This window comes from Rhinolophus hipposideros, assembly GCF_964194185.1.
Source record: "Rhinolophus hipposideros genome assembly, chromosome: 4".
Classification (NCBI taxonomy): Eukaryota; Metazoa; Chordata; class Mammalia; order Chiroptera; family Rhinolophidae; genus Rhinolophus; species Rhinolophus hipposideros.
In genome coordinates, this window is record NC_138050.1 from 31,427,200 (window position 1) to 31,453,562 (window position 26,363).

The 26,363-nt window shown below is 41.4% G+C and overlaps 1 protein-coding gene across 6 annotated transcripts in view; it reads right to left on the minus strand.

Annotated features, from left to right (window-relative positions):
• The window catches only part of FAT1 (FAT atypical cadherin 1), a 127,041-nt gene extending 101,619 nt beyond the window's left edge, over nt 1-25,422 (minus strand). For 5 of the 6 annotated variants that reach the window (XR_013993235.1, XM_081046780.1, XM_081046779.1 and 2 more), the window contains exons 1-2: nt 25,046-25,422; nt 3,512-6,794 (exon numbers count right to left, since the gene is read on the minus strand). Coding sequence is in view for 5 of the 6 variants with exons in the window: in XM_081046780.1 (XP_080902906.1) it covers nt 3,512-6,776 (3,265 nt within the window). In the remaining variant the exon portion in view is untranslated. Of the gene's footprint in view, nt 1-3,511; nt 6,795-22,406; nt 22,562-25,045 lie in introns of those variants that run through there. The other variant, XM_081046778.1, reaches the window with a different exon arrangement.
• Nucleotides 25,423-26,363: the final 941 nt, after the last annotated feature.

The window sequence follows — 26,363 nt, forward strand, 5'->3', positions numbered from 1 at the left end:
GCCGCTCCAGGAAAAGCATATGATGCAGTGAGAGATTTTCAGATGAGTCAACTGACTGTCACCCCCACACTGTAATTACAAGTTACCTCCTTGCAAAGCCAATTAGCAAAATATGTACAAAATTCAGAGCTGACAGAACTGTACATATTTTAGGTAGTCCAAGAATTTCTATTTCTTCAAGAAACTGCTTTTCAGGGGATGTTTCACTGTAAGCATATTTTTTTTAAAAGCATCTTAAAATATAGTAAGAACTAAATTCAGATTGTTGCATTATATTCTCTGAATATGTTCTATGAACACAATACACATATTTGACAATGGTGAAATAAGTAAACCGCCAAAAAACTTGGTTATATTACTCAACCAACACTATAGTTTAAACTTAAGCCAAGGGCAAGAAGCAAACAGTTAAATGGACAGGTTCTTGGTGTCCAGGGCCAAAGCTGTCCTGCGGAGGCTTGTATCAGTTAGCCCCACATTAAACGTCTGAGTAGAAGAGAAAGTAAGAGCATAGCAGAAATGGGCAATGAGCAGAGACTTAACTTAAGGTCTAGAAAGGTGCTAATGAACCTGACCTGAGCCAGGCCAATCCAAGTCACAGAGTTTCAGTGCTATGTCCTATGGGGTCCCCACTGGTATTCCTGAACTGCCCCTTGTTTTCTTCATCTAACAGGCAGGCACCTCTCTACACGTCCAGTCTGCCCTAGAAATTAGTTGACAAACCCCAAACAAAAAAATCAGCATACGTAATTTTAGTATTTCTATTGCACAAAACACACTGACTTTTCCTGAAGGAATTCTCCATCATGATACCAACTGTCTTACCAGGAATCTCTAAAATCACTTGGGCTGATAATTCTACTACCAAAAATACATCTTGTGATGTATACCAGGCCAATGTGTAAATATTATTATATCACTTTTATTTAATTTCAAAAATCATACTAAACAAATCTGTACGCCTCATATTTTCCTCTGTAAAGAAAGGACGACAGAATAGATGACCTAGAAATTGCCAATTCTTCTCTCACCTTTAAATCTCAATATTTACACAAATGCAGTTCCATATATACTTACCAAGCCCACTGTCCATAATCCCAACTCATCCCCTGGCCTCCTACTAAGCTACCACTGGAACAGTCTGCCACTGCCATGCAGCTTGAAAACTGCTATCGATCTATTTCAGGATACTGCTTGTTAGGTGGCTTTTTTTTTCTTTTCTTGGTAGTAAAAATATCTCAATTTCTTAAATTTATAGGTGAAAAATACTAGTTTCTAAATGAGTCTTTAAAAGGCAACAGAAAATAGTCTTTTCACTTGAAAGAAAAAACCCCAAAAAGCAGTGCTCATATAATTTAAGCCATCAAGGAAATGTAAATTAAGATTTTAGTTCTATTTTCTGCCTGAACTTGAACTTAAAACAGGTCTTTATAGGTTTTCAAAACCCACTTTGGGAAAAAAAAAAAAAAAAAAAAAAAGTAGAAATAACTGTCCTTAGGAAATTCACAAAATACTTTAGCTTCAGTTACCAAGTTTTGGGTATTTTTTTATGTTGACATTACACCTGAAAATTCCAATTCATGTTAAAGAGCATGACCAAAAAAAACAAAAGAAAACAAAATCTATTCTACTCTTTCAGATGAGTGGTTACTAACTTGTTAGTTATGCTATTTTTCTCTTGAATGCGTATTTTAGATAAGTGGTATGTAATCTGTATCTATCATGTGCTAGTAGTATTTAATTCACTAGAAAAAGAATCCCTTGAATCAAGAGGAGCACTTTAAAAATATTATAGCATCTAAATAACCTATTTCTAGGACAATAATTATATTTTTCATGTGCTATATACCTATTATATGTGGGAATGGATACTGGTATAGGTGTTGACTTAAGAATGTATTTGTGGTATTACTAAATATAAACAAAGCTTGAATGTAATAAGAAAACATCCCTTTGAGAATGGATACATTCACAAAGGAAACATCAATGAGACTAATGGACAAATTGAGCTCCATCTATGGCCGATTAGTGCTGTGATTATCCAGTTTCCTTCCATTTCCATTACCATTCTAAGAGGGCAGGATGTTCAAAGTCAAAATAATCATTAATGTACTCTCATTCTTTTACCATTTAATGAGCAGCTGCTACATGCCAGGCACTTTTTGCTAGATGCTGAGAACAGAAAATGTGTGAGCTAAAAGCTTGTCCTTAAAGGTGGTTTGGGGGTAAATTGCATCCCCTAAAATTCATGTGTTGAAATCCTAATCCCCAGTACCTCAGAATGTGACTTTACTTGGAGATAGGGCCTTAAAAGAGATTAAAAAAAAAAAAAAAAAAAGTTAAAATGAGGTTATTAGGGTGGTGCCTAATCCAGTATGGTTGGGTGTCCTTATAAGAAGAGATTAGGACACAGACATACAGAGGGAAATCACGTGAAGACACAGGGAGAAGATATCTATCTACGAGCCAAGGAGAGGGAGGTCTGAGAAGAAATCTACCATGTCAACACTTTGGTATTTGACTTCTGGCCTCCAGCACTGTGAGAAAATAAATTTCTGTTGTTTAAGCCACCCAGTCTGTGGTACTTTGTTATCGCAGCCCTAACAAAGTAATATAAAGGCTCACACTCCATCACAAGAGAATGACAGATAACTATATCCATGAAAAGCAGCTAAATTAGAGATATATAGAAAGTGCAAAACAATACACACTCTAGCCTAAATTGGCTCTTGGATGTTCTGATTTGAGGACTTTATTCTAGGTGGAGGAATATGGTAACAAAGCATTGCTACCACTTTCAAAAGATATTAACAGACTCTAATACATGTTAGGGAACTTTCTCATGTTATTTCACTTTAGTCTCACAGAAATCTTGCTGTAATTTTGAACGTCCCTATCTCATAAGTGAAGCAAGTCAGTTTCAAGAAAATAATGAACATGTCCAAGATCAACCAATAACCAACTGAAAGAGCCAAGATTCCAAGCCAGGTCTTCTCAATTCAACATTTTACTACCCTACATCTGTCTCTCAAACAAAACTTGGAGGAGGTACTAAGTAAAGCAGATCACAGGGTGGAAGTTTTAGTACAGTCTTCTCTGTGCACTACACAATTTTGCAGGTGAACAATAAGCTCAGGATGGTGGTAGTGACTGTTCCAAGTCTGAAAACATACTAGCTTGAAAAAACTTTGGAAAGGCTTCCCAAAGTCACAGCAAAACCACAATGATGCTTCTGATAATACAGAGTACACGTGTAGAGGTCAGTATCAGTGGTCATGACTTCAATGTTCCCCTGCTTTTTACTCATTTTATGCCAGCGTATTCAGGTTCCATCTTCAGGGCTTACTACATACACAGACACCTGCAAAGGGACAAAAAGCATGCACATGTACTTCCATACTGAGCCCTACCAGAGGCCAATAGGGAATTGCGGAGGCGCTAGTACAGGGCAGATACTGACGTCACAAAAAAAGGGAGGGGCGATCAAACAGAGACATAAGAACATATTTACCTGTTTCTTCATCTATTTTGAAAACACCAACACCAGAACCATCTCGAATGGAGTAGCGGATCTCCCCATCTCTTCCTGTGTCCTCATCGTGGGCTGATACTGTCATGACCGATGAACCCATAGGGACATCTTCTTTCACTACACCCTTTTCCACAAAGCTGGAAAACACCGGTGGGTGTAAGTTCTCATTCACATCAATCACCTCAACTTCAACATAGCAAGTAGATGACAAAGAAACTGGCTTCCCTTTGTCTTTGGCCCTCACTGTGAGATTATATACTTGCTTCTTCTCGAAGTCCAGCTGCTGTACAATCCGAACTGCTCCGCTGAGTTTATCCACGTCAAAGTTTCCTTCTCCGTGGTCCATGAGACTGTATCTCACTTGACTAGACTGACCTAAGTCGGGGTCATAGGCCTCTAACCACATGATTATGGTTCCTTCTGGAAGGTCCTCTCGAACTTTCACACGGTAACTCGGTGGAATAAACCTAGGGGGGTTGTCATTAACGTCCTCTAATGAGACTTTCAAAAGGACAGTGGAAAACAACTGGGGTTCTTCCGTGGCTTGATCCCTGGCTTCAATCTTTACGTAATGCACACGCTGCTCTTCGCGATCCAAAGGGTACACAACTCTCACAACACCAGTCGTGCTGTCAATTGAAAATTTATCTGTGTCTGTGAGAATAGAGTATGTCACGTGTCCATTGGGCCCTAGATCTTTATCTGTGGCTTCAACCTGGATGATTTCACTATTTATCTCCTTGTCTTCACTCACTTCAACAAAATAGTTCTCCTGTAAAAACTCAGGTGGATTATCATTGGCGTCCAGAACTCGGATATCTAGAAGATGCCAAGCAGCCTTCTGCGGTATACCAAGGTCAGATACGGTAATATTCAGGGTATATTTGTCTGTTGTTTCACGGTCAAGTGGGGATAAAACTTTTAGCATTCCAGTTTCCATGTCAATAATGAAACAACTATCTTCATTTCCTCCAGAAATGGCGTAGACAAGTTTCCCATTGAAGCCAGTGTCAAGGTCTGTGGCATTCACAAAAATTATGCTGGAACCCACAGGATGGTTTTCCTTCACCTCGATACCAGTTGGAAGAGTACTTCTAAATTGAGGTGCGTGAGCATTGACAGAGTGAGAATCAAAGAACACGTCCTCGATCTCTCCCTGACTGTGTAATTTATTTGCCTGCAGGAGTTTCTCTGCCAGCATTTTGGCAACGCCAGTCTCTTCACACTGCAAGTTTACTGGCTTGCGACTGACAGCCACAGTTATGTTGATATATAACGGTGTGGCAAAATTTTCTCCATCTGTAGCTGTAATTCTCAGACTATGAAATGACACCTTTGCACCTAAACCATCCATCAGCGATTGCTTTAAAGACAACACGCCGGAGTTGGGATTTAAGCTAAACAAATCTAGTTCATTCCCAGCTTCAATCTGATAGCGGACCAACTGAAGTTCATCAGCATCAATAGCAGAAACAGTTGTTATTTGCTCTCCCACACCTAGATCTCTGGGAATGGTTCCTTCACAATTGATTTTCTCAAACAACGGTGTGTTGTCGTTCAAGTTATTGAGAGTAATGGTAGCAAGTACTTCAACTTCCCGGCGGTATGGCAAGCCCCAGTCTGACGCTCGAATTCTGAGGGTATAAACCCGAGGCATCAGCTCGTAGTCCAAGTTTTCTGAAGTACTCACAGCACCAGTGAAATGGTTAATCACAAATGGCACAGGATTTACATTTACAATACTGTAGGTCACATACCCATTCTCCCCCTCATCAGGGTCCACGGCACTCACGCTGGTGATCGTGGTGCCAATGGGCACGTTCTCATCAAAAGACACTTTGTACGCTGTCTGGGTAAATTCAGGGGGGTTGCTATTAGCACTTAAGACTTTAACCAAGACCCTGGTTGAGGCTTTTCTGTCACTTGTTGTTACTTCAAGTTCAAACTGGGATGCCTGCTGCCTTTTAATTGGTTCTAAAATGGAAATGAGACCAGTGTTGGGATTTAAACTGAATTTCGCTTTTCCCGGTGCACTTTTGAAAACATACCTCAAATGGGAATAACTAGGCGTGGCTTTTACCATGACCACCGGTGTATTAGAAGGAGCAAATTCACTTATTTCTGCTCTGTAAACATCCTTTTCAAACCTGACTGGCCCAGCTCTGAACTGTGGAGAAGTCACGTGAATGACTTTCATAGACGAGAACTGGGGAGGGGTACCTTTATCTTTAGCCTGAAGTGTCAGATTGTAGCCAAAAGGATGACTGTCCCAGTCAATGCCAGCAACGGCTTTGACTTTATACTCTTTGCTCCCTGGAGAGGACCTCACAGTTCTGAACTGTTGGAGGAGGTCACCTGCCACGATGCTTAAGGAAGCTACCTCCCCGTCGGCACCCTGATCACAGTCATCCACTGTTACGATTGCATATGTTGGGTCCTTGTCCAGTTCCGATGGTGATAACGTCACGGCTGTTAGCACAGGAGCACATTCGTTGGCCTGTTCTACATGAACTGTTAGCTTGGCCATGCTGCTGATGCCACTGCTACCATACAATTTCATTCCACGGTCCACAGCCAGAATTTCCATCTCATACAGCTGAGTCTCTGTGTAATCAAGTCTACCAGTTAAAACTATTGCACCGCTGGTTGGGTGAATAGCAAACATATCCGTTCGGTCTTTAAAACTGTAGTAAAACTCTCCATTGGTTCCTATGTCTGCATCTGTGGCACTGACTCTTGCAATACTGGTCCTTATGGCTGTGTTTTCAGGTAAAGAAACGCTGTATGAGGTGGGTGAGAATAATGGTCTCAAGTCATTTGTATCCAGCACTTGCACCCTGACCACTGTCCGTGCTTCAGTATTACTATGTTTTTCAACTGCTTTGACTATCAACGTATAATGGTCTTTTACCTCTCTATTAAGAATAGCTGTATTTCCTCCTTTGGTCCTTATTCTTAGAAAGCAAAAGTCTCCAAGGATGTATTCTTCAGCTTTGAATAGGTTTTCGTTGTCTCCTGAGACAATTTTGTACCTTAATTCCCACAATGGATTTGTAATGTAAATGCCCATTTTTACAGGATGCCCAACATAGGTTTTAGCTGCAGAATTTTCATGCACAGTGACATTGTACTGGAATTGTGTAAACTGCATAGGAGTCTGTTCAAGTGTTTGGCTTCCATCACTGTCTCCAAAGTGATGGAGAAGGAGGAGCAGCAGCAGAAGCACGGCCAAATGTCTCCCCATTGCGTAATTCTCAGGAACCTAAGACAGAAGAAAGAAATAGGAATCGTTATTTTGGGGAAAGAAAACAAACAAAAAAATGTCAATTTTTTTCTTACAGTTTGTTGTAGACCTTATATTTTAACAAAGTATTTTCCAACTATGTGGAATATGAATAAATGCAATGGTTTTAAATTTTTTTCTGTTTTCCAATATAAGTATCAACACTTATTTATCTAGTGTTATTAAATTTAAGAACCTCTTTTTTCATATTTTAATGACTCAAGTTAAAGAATCCTAATGAGCATCAGATGAAAGACTGCCAACTTGTAACAATTAAATTACATTCTTATACTTAAATCTTCTAGGCAAATATAAGCAATTGTTAAAAAGGTAGATGAGTACATTGTTTACATTTACTTATGTACAAAAAATGCTCCAATGTTCACAAACTTAATGTTACCACTGTATCCTGAGTATGGGAAGCTTCGAACCAACTAATTTATAACACAAAAACTCTATAAACAGTGGTTTTATATGACCTCCCATAATGATAGCTTGTAATCTCATTTCAAAATTTATCCTGAAATTATTTCTTCATAAGAATGGTGAAGTTCACTCCCTATATAATGTGAGGATTTACTGGCTCACTTAGCAGTATATAACAATTTAAGTGTATTAAAATAATTATATCATTCAAGTGTAATACTGAGGTCATTTCTGAACCAACACCTGAGCCAGAAAAAAAAAACAAAACAGCTTACAAAAGGAAAACCAGCAGCTTGATGGTGAACAGAACTTTTCCTAAGTCAGCGAAGCACATCTCACTGACCACATGAATGTTTTATCACCACTGCTGTCAACGACCAACGCTCCGAGTGCCTACTGTCTTTGGGGCACTGAACAACTTGTCACAAGACACACACAAAGAGCCAAATCACTTAAGCTAACGCACACAGACTAGGGCCCAATCAATGCAGCCAGCGGTAGGCACTGTGTGAGAGTCAGAGGGAGAGGCGGAAGGAAAGGACACCTGAGAAAGGTTTGCCTTTAGCCAGTGGGAAAGGAGTCCACTGGGCTGAGGCCTGGCAAGGGAGCAGGACAATGATTTTAAGACCAACTGTGCCCCAAATACCAACAAATTCACCTTGTAAATCAATGTAGCTTCGCAAAACATCCCAGCACTGAGAGTAGAGGACAGCTCTGTACCCTTGGCAAAGTGACTCTCAAATGAATATTCACAAAATGTGAATACTACCAAAGGTGAAACAGCAGACGGGCGGGCTGTTTTAACAGCCAGGTTGAAATTAATATGGCAACATTAATTTACAACACCTTAACTCAGCTAGCTACTGCCAACTTTGCCCCGTTACTCATTTCATTGCAGGGCGGGGGAGGCAGACCTGATATGCTGAAAGCAATTAGAAGCTTAACTGATATTGAATCATGATCTAGTTGGGCACCCTAACTTGTTCTCTAGTTATCATGCCTTCTACTCAGCAGAGAACATCAGGAAATTAAGACCGATTTTTTTGGCCTCTAGAAGAACAGTTTATAAAATAAGAAAACAATTTCCCTCTAAAACTATCTCTTTATTTGGGCAACAGTTCTCATACTCAGGGAAATTTGAATATTATACAATGATCCAGTAATTTTTATCAAAACAAATGAAAATTTCAATTCTATTCCACCTACAGGAATCGGGACAAACCATGCAAGGTACGTGGAGTTAAAAGACTATTTTAAAAGTCAGAGATCCCCATCCTCAGGCATTTATTATACAAATTAAGAATGAATATGTATATGAAGAAAATGCTTTAAAGAACACTTAAAAAGATGATGCTGAACAACCATTATCTTTTGTTTTAGGGGACATATTATTATTATCCACTTTACAAAGTATTATATCAGGATCATGTTGTAAGCAATTAAAATATTTTTGCTTAATTCTACATGTAAAATATTATGCATTAAAAAGAGTAAGACAGCACTCTGTATGCTGATATGTAAAGATGTTCAGCTGTATTAACTGGAAAAACTAAACTGATCCCACTTACATTTGTGAAAACAAAAAAATAAGGAGGGGAGATAAATTGTGTGAGTAGTACATGAATGTGCTTTAAAAAGAACAGAAAAATTCTCAAAAGATTAAAAAATAAACTGTTAACAGTGTAACTTCCGGAGAATTGGCAGCTGGAGGATGGTTTACATTTTCACTTTTCCATCTGAATTTTTGGGCGTGTTATCTTTATCATTCATTCACTCCCTTCATCAATGATTTGATTCATTCAATGAACATTTAATAAGCACCTACTGTGTGTCATGAACAGTTCTAGATGCTACAGACACAAAAGTGAACCAGACAAACTACCAGCACGTCCTCGTGGTAGATACATTACCTGGTGACAAACAAACAAGTAAACAAAGATGCTGATGATTAAGTACTAAGGAGAAAAAAATAAATAAAGCAGGGCAAGAGAGACTGCGGTCAGGAGCCTGAAGGGAAAGAGAGGGCCCTAAATTCAAAAGGACCAGGGCTTCTCATCCTCAGCACTATTGACATTTTGGATTTTTTTTTGGGGGGGGGCGGCAGGAAGCAGTGGAGGGAGAGCTGTCCCACGCGTTACTGTAGGATGTTTAGTATTATTCCTGGTCTCTACCCACTAAAAGCCTGTAGTATCACTTTGTCCCACCACCTAAAGAAAAATGTCTCCAGACATTGAAATATGTCCCCTGGGGCTCAAAGTCACCTACAGTAGAGAATCCTAGTTAGAAAAACAACAAAGAGACCACTGTGGCTGGGGTACATCGGTGAGAGGAGGGCAGTCAGGGATTTTTTCTTCTTCAATAAACTTTCAATTTTAGAACAGTTTCAAAGATAGTTTCCTCTACTGTTAAAATCTCACATTATTATGGTACATTTGCCACAACCAATGCACTAACAGAGATGCACTGTTATTCACTATTTAAGTCCTAATGCCCACTTTCTGTTCCAGGCTCCCACTCAAGACCACCATGTTACACTGAGTCATCACATCCCTGACTCCTCTGGACTGTAAAAGTTCCTCCGATGTTCCTTGTTTTTAATGACCTTCACAGTTGAGAAGTACTGGTCAGGTATTTTGTAGAATGTCCCTCAATTGGAATCTGCCTGATGTTTTCCTCATGATTACCCCGAGGCTACGTGTTTGAGGGAGGAAGATAAGAGAGGTACCATCCCATTTACATCACATCATCATGTCACCATGACTCATCAATGCTGATGTTGCACTTGTTCATTTAGCTGAAGTAGCGCTTGCCAGGCTTCTCCACTCTGAAGTTACTCTTTTCCCCCACTTGCTGTACTATACTCTTTAGCAGGAAGTCACTGTGCCCAGCCCACACTTAAGGAATGGAGAGGTATGCTCCATGAATTATCAAGAATTCTTCTACAGGAGAGATTTGTCTGTTTTCTCCCATTTGTGTATTTATTCAATCATTCCTTTAAATCAGTATGGACTCATGGGTGAAGGGTAATTTTCAGGACTGATTTTTACCACAAAGAAAATGAGAAACCACTTGAGGATTCTGAACAGGGAGTGTGGCATGCTCTAAGAAAGGGAAAAGGGAGGCCCTGGTACCTGTGTTGAGAAGAGAATGCAGGGCGGCCAGGGTAAAAGCTGGAGGGAGGCCCATTAGAAGGCTACTACTTCAACAGTAGAGGAAAGAGACCATGGAGGCTTAGCCCAAAAATGGTAATGGTGGAGGTGGGGAGAAGTGGTCAGAGTCTGGATCTATTTCAGGATTTGCTGATGAATTGGAAGGACTGAGGGAGGAAGAGAAAAAGAGAGAGGTATCAAAGAAGATTCCAAGGATTGTGTGCTGAGTAAGAAGAACTGAGCTGTCAGGTACTGAGAGAGGGAAGAATGAGGGAGGAATAGGTTTTAGGGAGTAAGATGAGGAGTTCGGTTTTGAACAACCTAAGACGGAAATGCCTGTTGTAAAGATTAAATGGGCAGTTACATGTGTGGGAGAGGTCCAGCTTAACAATATGAATTTGAGAGTCATCAAAATATAACAGATGTTTATTTAAAACCACAAAACTAAGATCAGCAATGGACAGAGCACTGAGAGAGAAGAAAAAAACCAAGAGCAGGGTCCTGTTGCTACCCAAGATTTAGAGGAGAGCAGAGAAGAGGAACGAGCAAAGGAGATAAAACAGCTGCTGAGGTAGCAGAACCAAGGAACAGTGGTATAATGGACACGTAAGTAAATGAATCTTTTAGAACATTAGAGCTTGAAAATAAATGACCCATAAATGTTGGCTTGTGCCATGCTGTGCCCACCACCACTACTAAAAGGCCCTGGACACCCTTTTTACCCCCCAGGTTACCAGGAAAATGTCCAACATGTCAAGTTATTGCAGCTGTTTTCTCACTATGGCATATTACTCATTTGGTCTGGTCACAGCCTCTGCTACCACCCACTTACCTCTCACAACTGGGTTCCCAAACACCTCCATCACCTTTTACAACTCACCTATCACAGTTCTCACAGCTGGAATAACCTTTCTGCACCACATTCATAATTGAGACTTTAAAAAACGCTAAACGTACTGTGCAAAGTTGGCTAACAGAATGCCACTGTAACTAGAATAAATTATTAAATGCAGTTCTTTTGATCAGGAAAAAAAGTCCATCTTTAAGAGATATTGTTAACCTTACAGTAATGTAAAAACTATGAACTCAGGTTTCACTATAAAATACCATGATTAATAAATAAATAAATAAAACTATGGCTGTTGCTCTATGCAAAACAAACAAAAAAGATGAAGGGAAAAAATGGTACTAATATCATTTCATCTAAAAAGTGTACATTGTTACCTAGAATTCACGTTTATGAAAATTAAGCTGCAAAAACCATTGTAGCCAAAGGCTACACTTTGATATTTAGAAGGTGATCACACTACTTGAACTCACAGTAATTTAGGATTCCGCCAAAGTGAAAACAAACAATGTTTACTAAGTTAAGCCTTTAGGGAAAATGGCCTCAGGTCCAAAGTTTAAATATCTTTAGCAAAGATCTCTAAAAATCCATAAAGAAGAGAAAAAACATAATTTTTGTAGTAAGACTCAGACATTACTATGCTCATATTTCTTCATTAGGGAGACCTTCATGTAAAGTGTTCCACAGTCAATTACTGTGATTGCACATTCTTCACAAAACAGAATACAATCCCTGGCTGAGAACATGAGGGCATAAATTCAAATATTTAGATCTAAATCTGAAGATTCAGAAGTGTTTCATCTTAGAGACAGGACATTAAGTGGGACACGGCATTACACAATGCATAAATTCTATTCAATGTTTTGTATTTATTATTTAGGAGTCACAATTCTTACACACAGCATTAGTTATTCTAGTCCTCTACGCACTGGGAAACAATATAAAAACTTCACGTTCCACATATGATAAAAATATGAAAAAACATCCAAAAACTTTGCGTTCTCACTCATCATGCTCTCCTGATGAGACTGACATTTTGTACCAACATCTGTGAGAGAATCACTAGAATTTAACTTACTATTGAAATTGAAAATTCTATGTTCAGTTTGAATAGTGTCACATTTTAGAGTATTTTTTAAAATGTCTAAATTACAAGGAAGATAACATTTTCAAAGAAAAGTGTTGTGAAGTTGAAAAAAAACAAAATAAGAAAGCAAATTACTTGTTTTTTAAAAATACTACGTATTAAATAAATGTTTAATGATCTCTAAAATCACTTCATGGGAGTCAAATAAATGTATTGTATCTTACTAAGAAACAATAGTTATTCAGCTATTTTGTTATTCAGCTACAATCAATTCACAGCTTCCAGATGACATAACAGAAAAAATATGCATATTTTTCTAATTACATTATACAGTGTTTTCCCGAAAATAAGACCTAACCAGAAAATAAGCCCTAGCATGATTTTTCAGGATGACATCCCCTGAACATAAGCCCTAATGTGTCTTTTGGAGCAAAAATTAATATAAAACCCGGTCTTATTTTCGGGGAAACACGGTAATAGTCATAGTATTTCAGCATATGAGATCTGACAATTAGGTTCGCCGAACTTGCCACCATGCGCTTACACTGGCAGCACTGTACAAACAGCTCCGTGAGGTTTCATAACCTTAGTATATCAGTGTCTCACAGCTGTGTTCGTGTCAACGTGTGATGGTGTCTTGCTGACACCATCATTATTGTTACTGCATGTTTTTGTGTGCTGTTGCGCTAATGTCTGAGCTTGAATTACAGCAACAAACATTAAATTTCTTGTTAAACTTGGCAAGAGTGGAAGTGAAATCAGGAACATGTTAGTCCAAGTTTAGGAGGATAATGCCATGAAGAAAAGGGCAGTGTACAAACGGATTAAACATTTTTATGAGGGGAGAGAACGTGTCACTAATGAAAAGAGGGCAGGGTGGCCAGTATAAGCAGAACTGATGAAAACATTGCAAAAAAGTCAAATTGTGTGTCAAAATCATTGACTGACTCTGAGAAGCATAGCAGGCCAAGTAAACATCGATAGAGAAACAGGAAAATCTTAACTGAAAATCTTGGCAAGAAAAAGGTGTGTACAAAAATAGTCCCGAAGGAGCTCACTGATGAACAAAAACAAAGGAGAGCCGAAGTTTGCCAAGACCTTTTGAAGAGGGAAGACGATGTTTTGGGCCGGGTTATCACTGGTGATGAAACATGGGTGTACCAATACAATCCTGAAACTAAGTGTCAAAGTGCACAATAGAAGTCAGCCAATTCTCCATGATCAAAAAAGTTCCGTCAGTCCAAATCAAGAGTCAAAATGTTGCTAACCTTTTGTAATATCAGAGGGATTAGTCATTATGAATTTGTACCAACTGGACAAACAGTTAACCAAGTTCACTATTTGGAAATGTGGAAAAGGCTGTGTGAAAAAGTTAGATGAAAATGACCTGAACTTTTCACCAACAATTCACAGCTCTTGCATCACGACTATGCACCAGCTCACACAGCACTGTCTGTGGGGGAGTTTTTAGCCAGTAAACAAATAGCTGTATTGGAACACCCTCCCTACTCACCTGATCTGGCCCCAGTGACTTCTTTCTTTACCCCAAAATAAAGGAAATATTGAAAGGAAGGCATTTTGATGACATTCAGGAGGACATCAAGGGTAATATGATGACAGCTCGGATGGCCATTCCAGAAAGAGTTCCAAAATTGTTCTGAAGGCTGGACTAAGCGCTGGGATCGGTGCATAGCTTCACATGGGAATACGTCAAAGGTGACCAAAGTGATATTCAGCAATGAGATATGTAGCACTTTTTCTAGGATGACCTAATTGTCATACTTCGTAAGCACTTAACACTGAAAAATTAATGGGTAGATTTTTATTTTCTGGGTACATACAAAATCTTTTAAAGCCATCTTGATACGTTTTTCAGTAGAACTGAGTGCAGGCCCAACTATGAACCTAGAATTGACCAGCAGCCTTAAACTTAGTATATATCATTTACTACTTCCGATAACTCTGTATGTAATTTACCTACTACATGAATGCATAAAACACGTCTGTGGGCATTATGAGGATGACTATTTCTAGCTGTTCTGTGCTTTTGCAAAATAAAAGAGATAGACGAACAAAGGCTGTATGTACATTTCTGGTTGGGTCAGGCATCCCTGCACTATTGCTTTCACTCTCTTCTCACATGACCACTATCTACTACTCATCCTCCAACCACTTTTTCCTCAACCACACTCCAGGGTAACCTCAGCTCACAGAGAAGCTCAATAAACAGAGCGTTTGTCTCTTGTGATTTAAGATCATCTCACCTAATGTATTTTTCTCTGCAAACAGAAATCATTCAAGTGATGCTTTGGCAGAGTAGTCAGAAAGTAACACTGGCCACCTCTTCCACTCCCAAGTTAGTAAGGTATTATTGCAGGTCAAATTTGCAATGCTCCTGTGTACTTAGGTACACGTATAGGCATTTCACTAAATAATGGATGAGGAATGTGAATGTTCCATATATAATAAGAAAATGGAACGCATCAGGTAGACAGTCTCTCTTCTTCCTCTCCCTCAAAGGTTCTCTCCTCCTATTCTGTCTTCTTACCACATCTCAGGAGATGGGACCCATGCTACCCACAAATAAAGACACCCTTGATACCATAAAATTCTGCCTCTTCTGCAGCTCTTCCCTAAATTCTCTCCCACTCAAACATCCCAACTCAAATTACCCCTTCATTACGGCCACCTTTTGCAGTCTACAAGTACAAGTATCATCCCTATTTGAAAATCAACTTCCTTCAAACCTTCGCTTCCTTCAAACTAACACCCTATTTCTCTGTCTTATATTGGTAAAGAGTTCCAAAAAATAGTTTATTAGTGCTACCCTGATTTCCTTAGAATTTCCTCTCCTCTAAAAGCATGATTTTGGCCCTCAACTGTTCTGCACAACCTCAGATCTACCCTGGGAACAGAAATAGTTTCTTCTGGCACCATAAGCTAATGTCAAATCAAATGACCTTTTTCTCAGGACGCATCCTCCTGGACTTAATGTCACATTTGATGCTATTAATCCCTCTCCCCAATACTCCTGTGTCACAGACTTGCCTAAAACAATGACGCAATCCATAACATATAAAGAATGAATGACACTATTTTCCTGATCTCTTCAATACTCTTTTACACTCTACATTGACTCTTTCACCTTAAAGTTTGGCATCACACACTTCCGTCTTCCAACTCTTCGTATGCATGCACATTATCACCCTTAATGATCTCATCACTATGCCTTAATTATGAGGATCACTGCAGAATCCTACATTCCAGCCCTAAACTCCCTCGAGTGCTACCGAACACTACTGAGATACCTAAGTAATATAGCCTTTTCACCCACTCCCCACTGCAAAATACAGGCATACCTAGAAGACAATGTTGGGTCTGGTTCCAGACCACCATAATTAAGTATCACAATAAAGTGAGTCACAATTTTTTTCGTTTCTCGATGTACATAAAAGTTATGTTAATACTGTATTGTAGTGGATTAAGTCTGTAATAACATTATGTCTAAATAAACAATGCATGTACCTTAATTTAAAAATACTTTACTGCCAAAAAAGTGCTAACCATCATCTAAGCCTTCAGGGAGTCATAATCTTTTTGCTGGTGCAGGGTCTCAATGTTGATGGCTGTTGACTGATCAGGGTGGTGGCTGGGGTGGCTGTGGCAATTTCTTAAAACAACAATCAACTATGCCACACTGATTGACTCTTCCTTTCACAAATGATTTTTCTGTAGCATGTGATGCTGTTTGATACTATTTTATCCACAGAACTTTTTCAAAATTGGAGTCAATCCTCTCAAACCCTGCCATTGTTTTATCAACTAAGTTTATGCAATATTCTAAGCCTTTCATTGTCATTTCAACAATCGTCACAGAATGTTCACAAGGAATAGATTCCATCTCAAGAAACCACTCTCTTTGCTCATCTATAAGAAGCAAGTCCTCATCCATTCAAGTTTTATCATAAGATTGAAGCAATTCAGTCACATTTTTAGGATCCACTTCTAATTCTATTTCTACTACATCTGCAGTCACTTCCTCTACTGAATCCCCAAACCCCTCAGTCACCCATGAGGGCTGGAATCAACTTCCTCCAAACTCCTGTCAATGTTGATATTTTCACCTCTTCCCATGAACCACAAATGTTCATAATGTAATCTACAATGGTGAATTTTTTCCAGAAGATTTTCAACTGACTTTGCTCAGATCCATCAGAGGTATCACTATCTATGGACGCTATAGACTTACAAAATCTATTTCTTAAATAATAAAACTTGAAAGTCAAAATTACTTTTTGATCCATGGCCTACAGAATGGATGCTGTGTTAAGAGACATGAAAACAACATTACTATCACAGTGCATCTCTATTAGAGCTCTTGGGTGACCAGGTGCATTGTTAATGAGCACTAATATTTTGGAAGGAATCTTTTTTTCTGAGCAGTAGGTCTCAAGAGTGGGCTTGAAATACTCAGTATACAATGTAAATAGTTGTAAATAGATGTAATGTCACCCAGGCTTTATTGTTTCATTTATAGAACACAGGCAGAGTAGATTTAACATAATTCTTAAGGGCCCTAGGATTTTCAGGATGGTAGAGCACTGGCTTCAACTTAAAGTCACCAGCTGCATTAGCCCCCAGCAAGAGAGTCAGCCTGTCCTTTGAAGCTTCGAAGCCTGGCATTGACTTCTCTCTGTGAATGTCCTATATGGCACCTTCTTCCAACAGAAGGCTGTTTTGTCCACATTGAGAATCTATTGTTTAGTGTAGCCACCGTCATTAATTATCTTAGCTAGACCAATCTTCTGGATAACTTGCTGCAACTCCTACATCAGCACTTGCTGCTTCACCTTGTACTTTTATGTTATGGAGACATCTTTCCTTAAACCCCATGGACCAACCTCTGTTGGCCTTGAACTTTTCTTCTACAGCTTTCTTTCTCAGCCTTCAAAGAACTGAAGAGAGTTCGGGCCTTGCTCTGGATTAGGCTTTGGCTTAAGGGAACGCTGTGGCTGGTTTGATTTCCATACCAGCACTAAGGCTGTTGTAAAGGTTTATCATTCGTGTGCTCACTGGAGTAGCACTTTTAATTTCCTTCAAGACCTTTTCCTCTGCATTCACAACTTGCCTAACTAGTGCAAGAGGCCTAGCTTTTGGCTTGCCTCTGCTTTTAACATGCCTTTCTTACTGAGCTTAATCATTTCTAGGTTTTGATTTAAAGCGAGAAAAGTACAACTCTTCTTTCACTTGAACAGGTAGAAGCCCTTGTAGGGTTATTAATTAGCCTAATTTCAATGTCATTGTATCTCAGGGAATAGGGAGGGCCTAGGAGAGGGAAAGAGACAGGGAACTGACTGGACAGTGGAGCAGTCAGAACATGAACATTATCCATTAAGTTTGCAGTCTTATAATGTGTGGTTCATGACATCCCAAACAATGACGATAGAAACATCAGAGACCACTGATAACAGATCACTATAAGAAATAGAGTAGTGACGAAAAAGTCTGAAATATTGTGAGAATTGCCACAATGTGACAGAGACACATGAGCCAATGATGTTGGAAAATAGCACTGATAGACTCGCTTGATACAAGGTTGCCACAAACTTCCAATTTGTAAAAAACGAAGTATCTGTGAAGCGCAATAAAATGAAGTATGCCTGTAAAAGAGATTCCACTGTATTTCCTACTTCCTAAATCATGCAAATTTGCAACCTAAGATATTAAATAAAATAGAAAGAGCTGGGAAATATAAAACCTGTGGTCTAGCCCAGACTTTGTCATTAATTAACTGTGTGTGTGAATTCAAGGAAATTACTTAATCCTTGTATTCCATTCCTTTATTTGAAAAACTAGAGATTGGACTAAAATCTTTACAGCCTCCATAGGTAACATATTCTCTCTCTCTCTCTCTCTCTCTCTCTCTCTCTCTCTCTCTCTCTCTCACACACACACACACACACACACACACACACACACACACACACAATTCAGAATTTCTATGGTCCTTTATTCGTAACTGCCAAACTTCCATATCTACCAAGTTATCCAGACTTGACATATTTTCTTTCTCAATTTCTCAAAATTGTTCCCTTTCCATTTTTGTTGCTGCTACCTAGTTCATATTTGTATTTGTTCAGGCACAGTATCTGAATAGCCTTTCGGTAGTCCTGCTTTCTGGTCCCCATACTATTTAGCCTATACACTGCAATCAAATGAATCTCATTAAAACATCTTTGTAATATTATTCCCTAGTTTGCAAATATTCAGTGTTTCCCCTTAGCCTTATGACTAAGTATACTCTTCTTGGCCTTGTATTAAAGACCTTTGATAATCTGACTTCTACCTACTTTTCTAATTTAATCTCCCACTCTTCTTATTTCAAACCAAAAAGTATACTTCCCACAGACTTGAAACTACCCAGCTGTCCTGAGCTGATGAACCCATCTTGTGGTGAGGACTCTAAACTTGTAAGACCTCCACCTCTTCCCTTCGAAAAGATAAGGCAAACATTATTATTTTACTTTCTCCTGCCCTTCACTCCTTGCCTACAGCTTAGTTATTGTCACCTTTTTCTTCAACAGTTCTTTCTTTCTTTCTCTTCTTAATCCTTGCCCTAAAATTATCCTGTCTTTGTAAGCAAATATAAGCCCTAGTAATCGATTTTCTATGTTCTACCTACACAAATGAAAAAAACAATTCATAACCAAGTGAACATAGGATTAAAGAAGCATTGATGATAAATCAACCAACCCTTTTCCTAAACATAACACGGCATGCTTAGTTTAGTAGGTCTCAGGTCTCTTTTATCACCATTTATCACACCACAATCAAGTCACAACTAATCTTTAATCCTTAAATTAAGACTTCACAACTAATTAAGGTTTCTACAACTTGCTTTACACATGTCATTTCCTCTCCTTGAATGAGTTCCTCCTGAGTCACTCTTCCCTCAGAACTCACCCTATCCTAATATCCACCTTCCCTAGGTCCCATCACAAAGGTGCTGATAAACTACCCTGACCCTGATGGTTCTCTTACCAGAATGGATATAATTGACTACTTATTTGTTTTTCTCACCCACTGGACTATAAGCTCCATGAGGGCAGGAAACGTGATTTATTCACACTCTTAACTGTGTCTGGCCCAATTAGTGTCTGGCACAGAGGAGATCCACAGTTGATGGATTCGTGAATGAGCAGATTAATGAGGACTAACAAGGGAGAACGGAAGACAGAACTGAAGGAGGGGAGAGAGGAAAGGAGGGCCAATGTGGATAATACTACATCCATGGTTCCAAAATTAACAGAAAACCCAGGTGCAACCACCAGGCCAGTAACAACACTGCAGATGGCTGCCCTGGAGATGGCTCTTATTTCCAGCAGCTCAGAAAGAGGTCACAACCCACCTCCAAATGCTTCCAAATTGGCTAGAGGTGATGCCAGATCAGTGTCTGTACTGCAGAGCTTATTATGAAGCTCTATACTTGAATATTCCACGAAGGATAAGGATTACATAATTACTGATTTTCTTAAGTGGTTTGTAGAAGACCTTTAATTGTAGATTTATCTCCATATATGTAATAAACTTCAGAATTGAGCAAGAATTTTGGCAATATACTTAAATCTGGGACTTAAATGATTAATTTTTTTAAAAATTTAAAACGTGAAATATACAGATTCTTCATCAGATTAAACACATTTTTGAAATAAAAAGCTCCTCTCAGATATAAGAGAAAATGGCAACTTTCTGATCTTAGTTAAATAAGTTACTACATCCCTCATTTCAAAAACTCCTTTCCCAGTGCCTAAGGAAAAACTAACACTTGCAAACAACGATTAAGTGAGTCAAAAAGACAGAGTTTAGCTTCATCGTCTATATAATTTAGTCAAAAGAGAGCTTACCAACTGCAATTTCCCACTCATAAAGATTAAACACACAACTAGCCTTATGGCTTCCAGCTATTAAACCAGGACCTTTAGGCCACTGAGACAACATTTAATGCAACAATAATGCATTAACTTGATTCAGTTTATTGACTCTATGTAAAATCAGCCAAACTTGGGTGGAAAACAGGTAGTGGTAAACTTGATAAGGAAGTTAAAACAGATAATCTGTAAGATCCCTTTCACCCATAACATTCAAAGAAATGACTGCTCAAAGGTGGCTCAAGAGGCTATGTCTAAACACATACACTAGAAAGGCATGGGATCAAAGGAATGAAAACAGTGTTAGTCTGCACATAATTTTTAAGATTCCTCTTTTGGCACAGGTCCATAACATGGATTTAAATGATCTATTAACCTAAGAACCCAGTGGGGGTACTTCTAGTTATTAATTAAAAGATACAAATGAATATACAGTTGGCCTGAATGATTTTATGAAGTCCTCTAGCAATCTTACTTCCTGAGTGACAAAGAATTTCGCTCATTTAAGATGTTCATTTTTTCAAAAAATGGGTACACAAATGCACACTTTATTCAAATCAAACTTTAAACTGAACTTGTTAAGTGCCATGGTTGGCATAACAGTTCTGTCAACTGATTTTAACCTTATGTAATGTTTGAAGTATTTTACATTCATTTTAAAGCATAAATATATAACAAGGAAAAATGAATAATAATTCTAATTGTGGAACCAGGGTTGTCTTCTAAAACACAAAGACAAATAACAGAATTAACCTACATATCTGGAGAAACAAATTTTCAAGAGTAACTTATAACTGGATGTGCTGGATAACAACTCTAAGAGTAAGATGGAAAAATCTCACCATTACCCAGTTTTAACACGTGCAGATATCTTCTTAAAATATTGAAACCTATCTCTAAATATCTGAAGCCTTAATAATCTGCTTTTGTAAAGATAGATAACGAGACAATATGCCTTTTAAATCTTTTCCGATTGTAATAATCACTGTAAATATCGTTTTCTTAAAAAAATCTAATCTACCAGACACCAGGTAGTTGCTTAACAAAAGCCACTTAATGAAACCATAGTTCAGAAACATGCAAAAAAAAACAAAACAAAACAAAACACACACACAAAACTTTACATAGAAAACATTTGAGTTTACTTTCCTAATGCATACAATTGCGTCCTTGTTTTCAAAGCTCTGCAATTCACATCAGTGGGAACAAAAACTCTTAGAGATAACTGAAAGCTAGCTTCCTAGAAGAAGGCACTTGGAGTAAGAAAGCGCACTGAAGAACCAGAATTTTTCTTTACAAATAGATTTCACAAGTTTCTTTTTCAGAAAAGATAAAAACTGATCAACAGTAGTACACCGTGCAAGGTTTAGCCCCGCTATCAATCGCACCTTTTGCCATCTACATTCAACCAGTTAAGTCATTAAACCTCAGAGCAGCAACTCGAGGGCGCAAAACATCTGGGAGACCTCTGCGACTCCATTTCAAAGATGCCACCTCTTGACTACTGGCCTCTCTTTTCATCTCACCTCCGCTGTGGATACTATTTCATAAATTGGAAGAATTAACTAAGCAGCGAGATCAGTTAAGTCCTTCGCTGGCTTGAGTGTTACCGGAAAGAAGAGAGCGCAGCGCGTCGGGGAAGTTTCCCAGCTCCAGGGCGCAGCGGAAGTCCTCGCCCCGGGGACGCCCGGGAGCCCCGCGCCGCGGCGCCGCTTTGATTTCCAGCAATGGCTCCAGGACCAGACCCGTGCGTCTGGGGCCGCTGCCGCAGCCTGCAGCTGGCTCGCAGCAGCACCCCGCTCGCTCATTCCCATTCCGTTCACGTCGTGAGTCGTCGCCCCCTCCCTCCCCTCCGTCCCCGCCTCCGCCTCCGCCTCGTCGCCAAGCTGCCGAGTCCACCGCCAGCACTGAACTTTCCAGTGGGCAGGCGCCACGGCACTGCCACCTTCCAGCCGGGCTCTTTCTTTCATCCCCTTTCCCAGAGCTCCGGCAGAAACAGGATCCGCAGCTGGGATCTCTGGGAAAAGCACCTTGGCGCCCCAAAGCCGCCACCCCGCAGCAGCAAGTTGCATGCCTCCCGGGCACTCGCAACCGCGGCGCGGCGCCCCTCGCCCACCCGCCCGCAAGCCCCAACTTCGTTTCCATCAAACTTACAGCAAAGTTGGCTTCAAGTGGCGGTGGCGCTCCCGGGGGCCGCACACCTCGCCGCCTCAGCGCGCCCCCGAGCGGGGACCGGGTCTGCCGGGGGTTTCACTGGGCCCACAGGGCTGCATGGTGTGCCCGACCAGCCCTCGCCGCCCCCGCGCCCCGCTCCCAGGCCAGCCGGCGCGAGGCAGATCCCTCCGCTCGCGGCCACGCCTTGCGAGCGCCGGCGCTCGTTTCTCCAGCGCGGAAACTCGAGCCGACTTTCCCTGGCGGCGGGACTATTCGCCCCCGGGGTCCCGGGCAACAACGTGCAGCCGCGGGTCAGAGACCCCCTGCTGCTACAGCAGCCCACTCCACGCGAGGAAACCAGCAAGTGCCCACGGTGATCTTGCGACACCCCGGAGAACAGCGTGGGGCTTGCTCTAGTGCCGACGGTAGTTACGGCCAGCACAGATTTGTGCAGAGAATGTGGAATGTTTCTTGCTACGAAAGGGAAAACATTTGTTTAGCTTTAAAAAAAAAAAAAATTGCAGTAAGGCAAATGAAACAGCTTCCCACGCCTCCCTTTAGATTCTCTAGAACCTTCAGGGAATTCCTAAATCTGCATTTCAATGCCTTGGTTCCGGGTCTGTAATTGTTTGGGGGGGATGGGGGAGAAGAAGGGGGGGGGGGTTTGAAAAGGAATGCAGTTAGATCGGAGTCGACTTTTCTTCTTCAATCTATATTAATATCCCTGGAAAATGAAAGCGCTTCCTCCTCGACCTTTCAGTGCAGAGCTAGTTAGACCCCATAACCTCTCCGACCCTGGTTAGGAACCCTAATGTCGGCAGACACCCCCGACTCCCACATCGCGGGACAAAAGGCAGCTGTGCCGCCTCGTGCGCTTTCCCAGCCGATAAGTCACACCTAGCAAACTGCGAAACCAGTCGAACGCGAAACTACAAGTTCCCTAGGGAGAAAGGGAAGCCCCCTCCGGGAACTCCCCCCGTGCCGAGGTGCGCAGTCTGGCGTTCTCCGCTGTGAGCCCATCCTCAGCGTTAGCAAGCTCCAGACGCGGGCTCCGCGCAGTTGAGACGCAGCCGAAGCTTGGATTGCTGCTGGGCATTGGGAATCAGCCCCGGGAAGAGGGCGGACATGACCTCGGAAAGTTTGTTGGGCTCGACTATTTTAACACTGTGAGGACACAGAGATCTGATTTCCCCGGAACCGGTGGAGGAGGTTGCAGGGAGAACTGCGAGGATGATGGGAGCGAGGGAGTCTAGGGTTAAAGAGAATTTCCTTGGTTCAAAGTTAGTAATGCAGTCTTCCCTTAAACCACTTTAAAGAAGGTGGTTGAAAAAATAAAGGTCTAGCAGATTATGGCTGGGAAGGAAAAATAATCTGTAGAATAAGTGCGCTGATTCTTAGCACTAAGAATACGTAGTGTATTCCCTGAGCATTATTTAGAATACACACAAATTCACACACCAAGCAAACACTATCCTCCAAACACTTGGCCACCGCCACAATTGCGCCAAGTGCTCCTGATGTTATAGGTCACTTTCACACAGGGAACTCTGAAGTAGGTGACCTTATCTCCAAGCTCAACCGGTTTGCGCCCCTTGCTGAATTCTAACTTAACAAAACACAACCACACAAAACACACCAACAGTTGGAGAGTGGGGCGGAAGGGGGAAAACAGTGAAAAGTGAAAAGACAGGATCCCGTAACATGAAATCACAAGATTTTTTAAATGGCACAAAATGATTCCTGGAGAAAAATTACCATTTATTTATAAATAACGCTCACTCGAGCTAAAACATCTGTTTGGGAAGCCCGGTTTTCCAGGCTTCCTGAGAAACCTAACTGCCTGTAAGAAGTTGCACTTGGTCGCCACAGAAAAGCAGAGCCAGAGAGAGATTTCAGACTCCCGCGCTGCCACGTTTTTACTGATCCTTTAGCCCCAACGGAACGAAATAGAGGTGCCTTTTTGCCATCATCGAATTACCTTCACGTGAAAGAGAAAGGTAGTTCAAGCTCCACGTTTGTCCTTTCAATAGTCGACCCTCCCACCCTGTCCTCAAAGGCTTTTGGAAATTAAACAGATGGAAGATAGTTCCCGAAAAGAAAAACGTGGGTCCTCCAGCACCGCCTCTGCATCCAATCCACCCAAGCTATTTGTAAATTACATACGGAATGGGCCGGAGTGGGTGGTAAGTGAAGCTGGGGTGTCGGCGACCGAGTGCACGCCCACGTCCCAGGAGCAGGTCCAAGTTCGCGGTCCGCGAGGAACTCGGCTAAGAGCGCGCGCCTGCCTTGCCGGGTGTCCGGACTAGAGGGCGCTGTGCCACTGCAAATCACGCTGCCCCCGATGCGCCCTCCCTGGGCACCATTTCTATAATAAGTTACATTTAAATAATGCACAAATAGCATAGCCTTTCAAGTTCTTTTGAGCAGTACTGTGTATGTATTTTGTGAATTCCAAAATCTGTGTTTATCAATCTTTCATTCCTGAGCCATGCACAGCCGGAGGAGTGTGCAGCTCGCGGAGCGGAGAGCCTGTAGAATGCACACGCTTCCCTGCACTAGCTTAGAGCCAAACACCCCACGTAATTTCATTTACGGTGAAACTTAAATACATAAAGCTTGCACTAAACAAAAGAACTCACCAATCCAGCCGAGTCCTCGGTGCTCCGCTTTAAAGTCCTTGGCAGCTCCGTAATCTCCACGCGATGTGGGTATTTGTTAAAAGCCGTGTCTGAAATACCAACTTTGCCTTCCTCGGATCTTCAGCGTGTCTCCAACGAGAGTGTGATCCGCCCGCGGTGCCCGGACCCAGGTGGACGCATCTCCGGAGGCTTCAGTCCTGGGTGAAACTTGAGCGCCGAAAGGAAGCGAGATGAGAGTGAGCGTGAGCTAGAGAGAGGGCCAAAGAGAAGCCAAGTTTGTCAGGACAAGTCCAAGCAGCAAGCCGCCTAGTTTGGGAGTTGCGGCCGGGAGCTGCGGCGGATCACTGCCTCTTTCCCTCACTCCCTCCCTCTTGGAGAAGCTGGGGGAGGGATGGTGACGTCAGCGCCCCGCCTAGCCCCCGCCCCGCGGCGCGGAAGGGATTCTCCCGCGGGGTCCGCCTCCTGGACAGTAGCAGCGCGGCTGTAGCCGTCTCTCCTGCCGCAGCTGCGGTCCCTCTGGTGCAGCGTCTGCCCACCTCTACCCTGCGGGGTCTCCCGGGCTCCGCAGAACGCTGGTGGTCCTCTCACTTAGCACCTGAGCGGCCCCCGAACCCCGCTGCGCTCCCCCTCGCTGGCTTTCTTTCTTTCAAGCCCCCTCTGGCAGCGGTTCCCACGCCTCGAACTGCAGGTGATGCTCTTCCTCTTCTGCAGCTGAAATTCGTCGCGACGTGTCGCCTGCCCGGTTTTTGCAGGGCTGGAATCACGAGCAGTCTCTGCAGACTGGCCTGGACGACTTCTACTTTGTAGCCCTCCAACTTCTGGAGGTGATATATTTTAAATACTTCTTGTTCTCTAGCACTGTTTGTGGTCTTTGTGTTGAAAATCACGGAGCCATATTTTAATTTTCAAATCCTTTCCAAAAGCACCTACGTTTTTAAACCGTACTCTGAAGTAAACATAGAAGGTTCCGAAGGGTGGGGGAAGAGATGGAGGAGGAGTCAGTTTCTACTGATTCTTACCAGTCATCCATAGCGATAGGGGCCAATACACAAACTAATCGTCTACTCCTCGTAATATGGACTAAGGTCAATGTAAACGCTACTGAAGTTTAATTTATAAATGAATGCGTCGTTTTTGTGTAAGCGTCCAGACCCCAGGAAAATATCTGCTGTGGAATTGTTTTTTAATGCCGGTAAATACCAAAATAAAACCTCCTGAACAGTGTGAAATTCCCAGGGAGACACTTCCGTGAGTTGGTTGACACTGTCTCCAGAAACTTAACATTAAAATTCGAAGATCCCTAGAAAAGGGCGAGGGG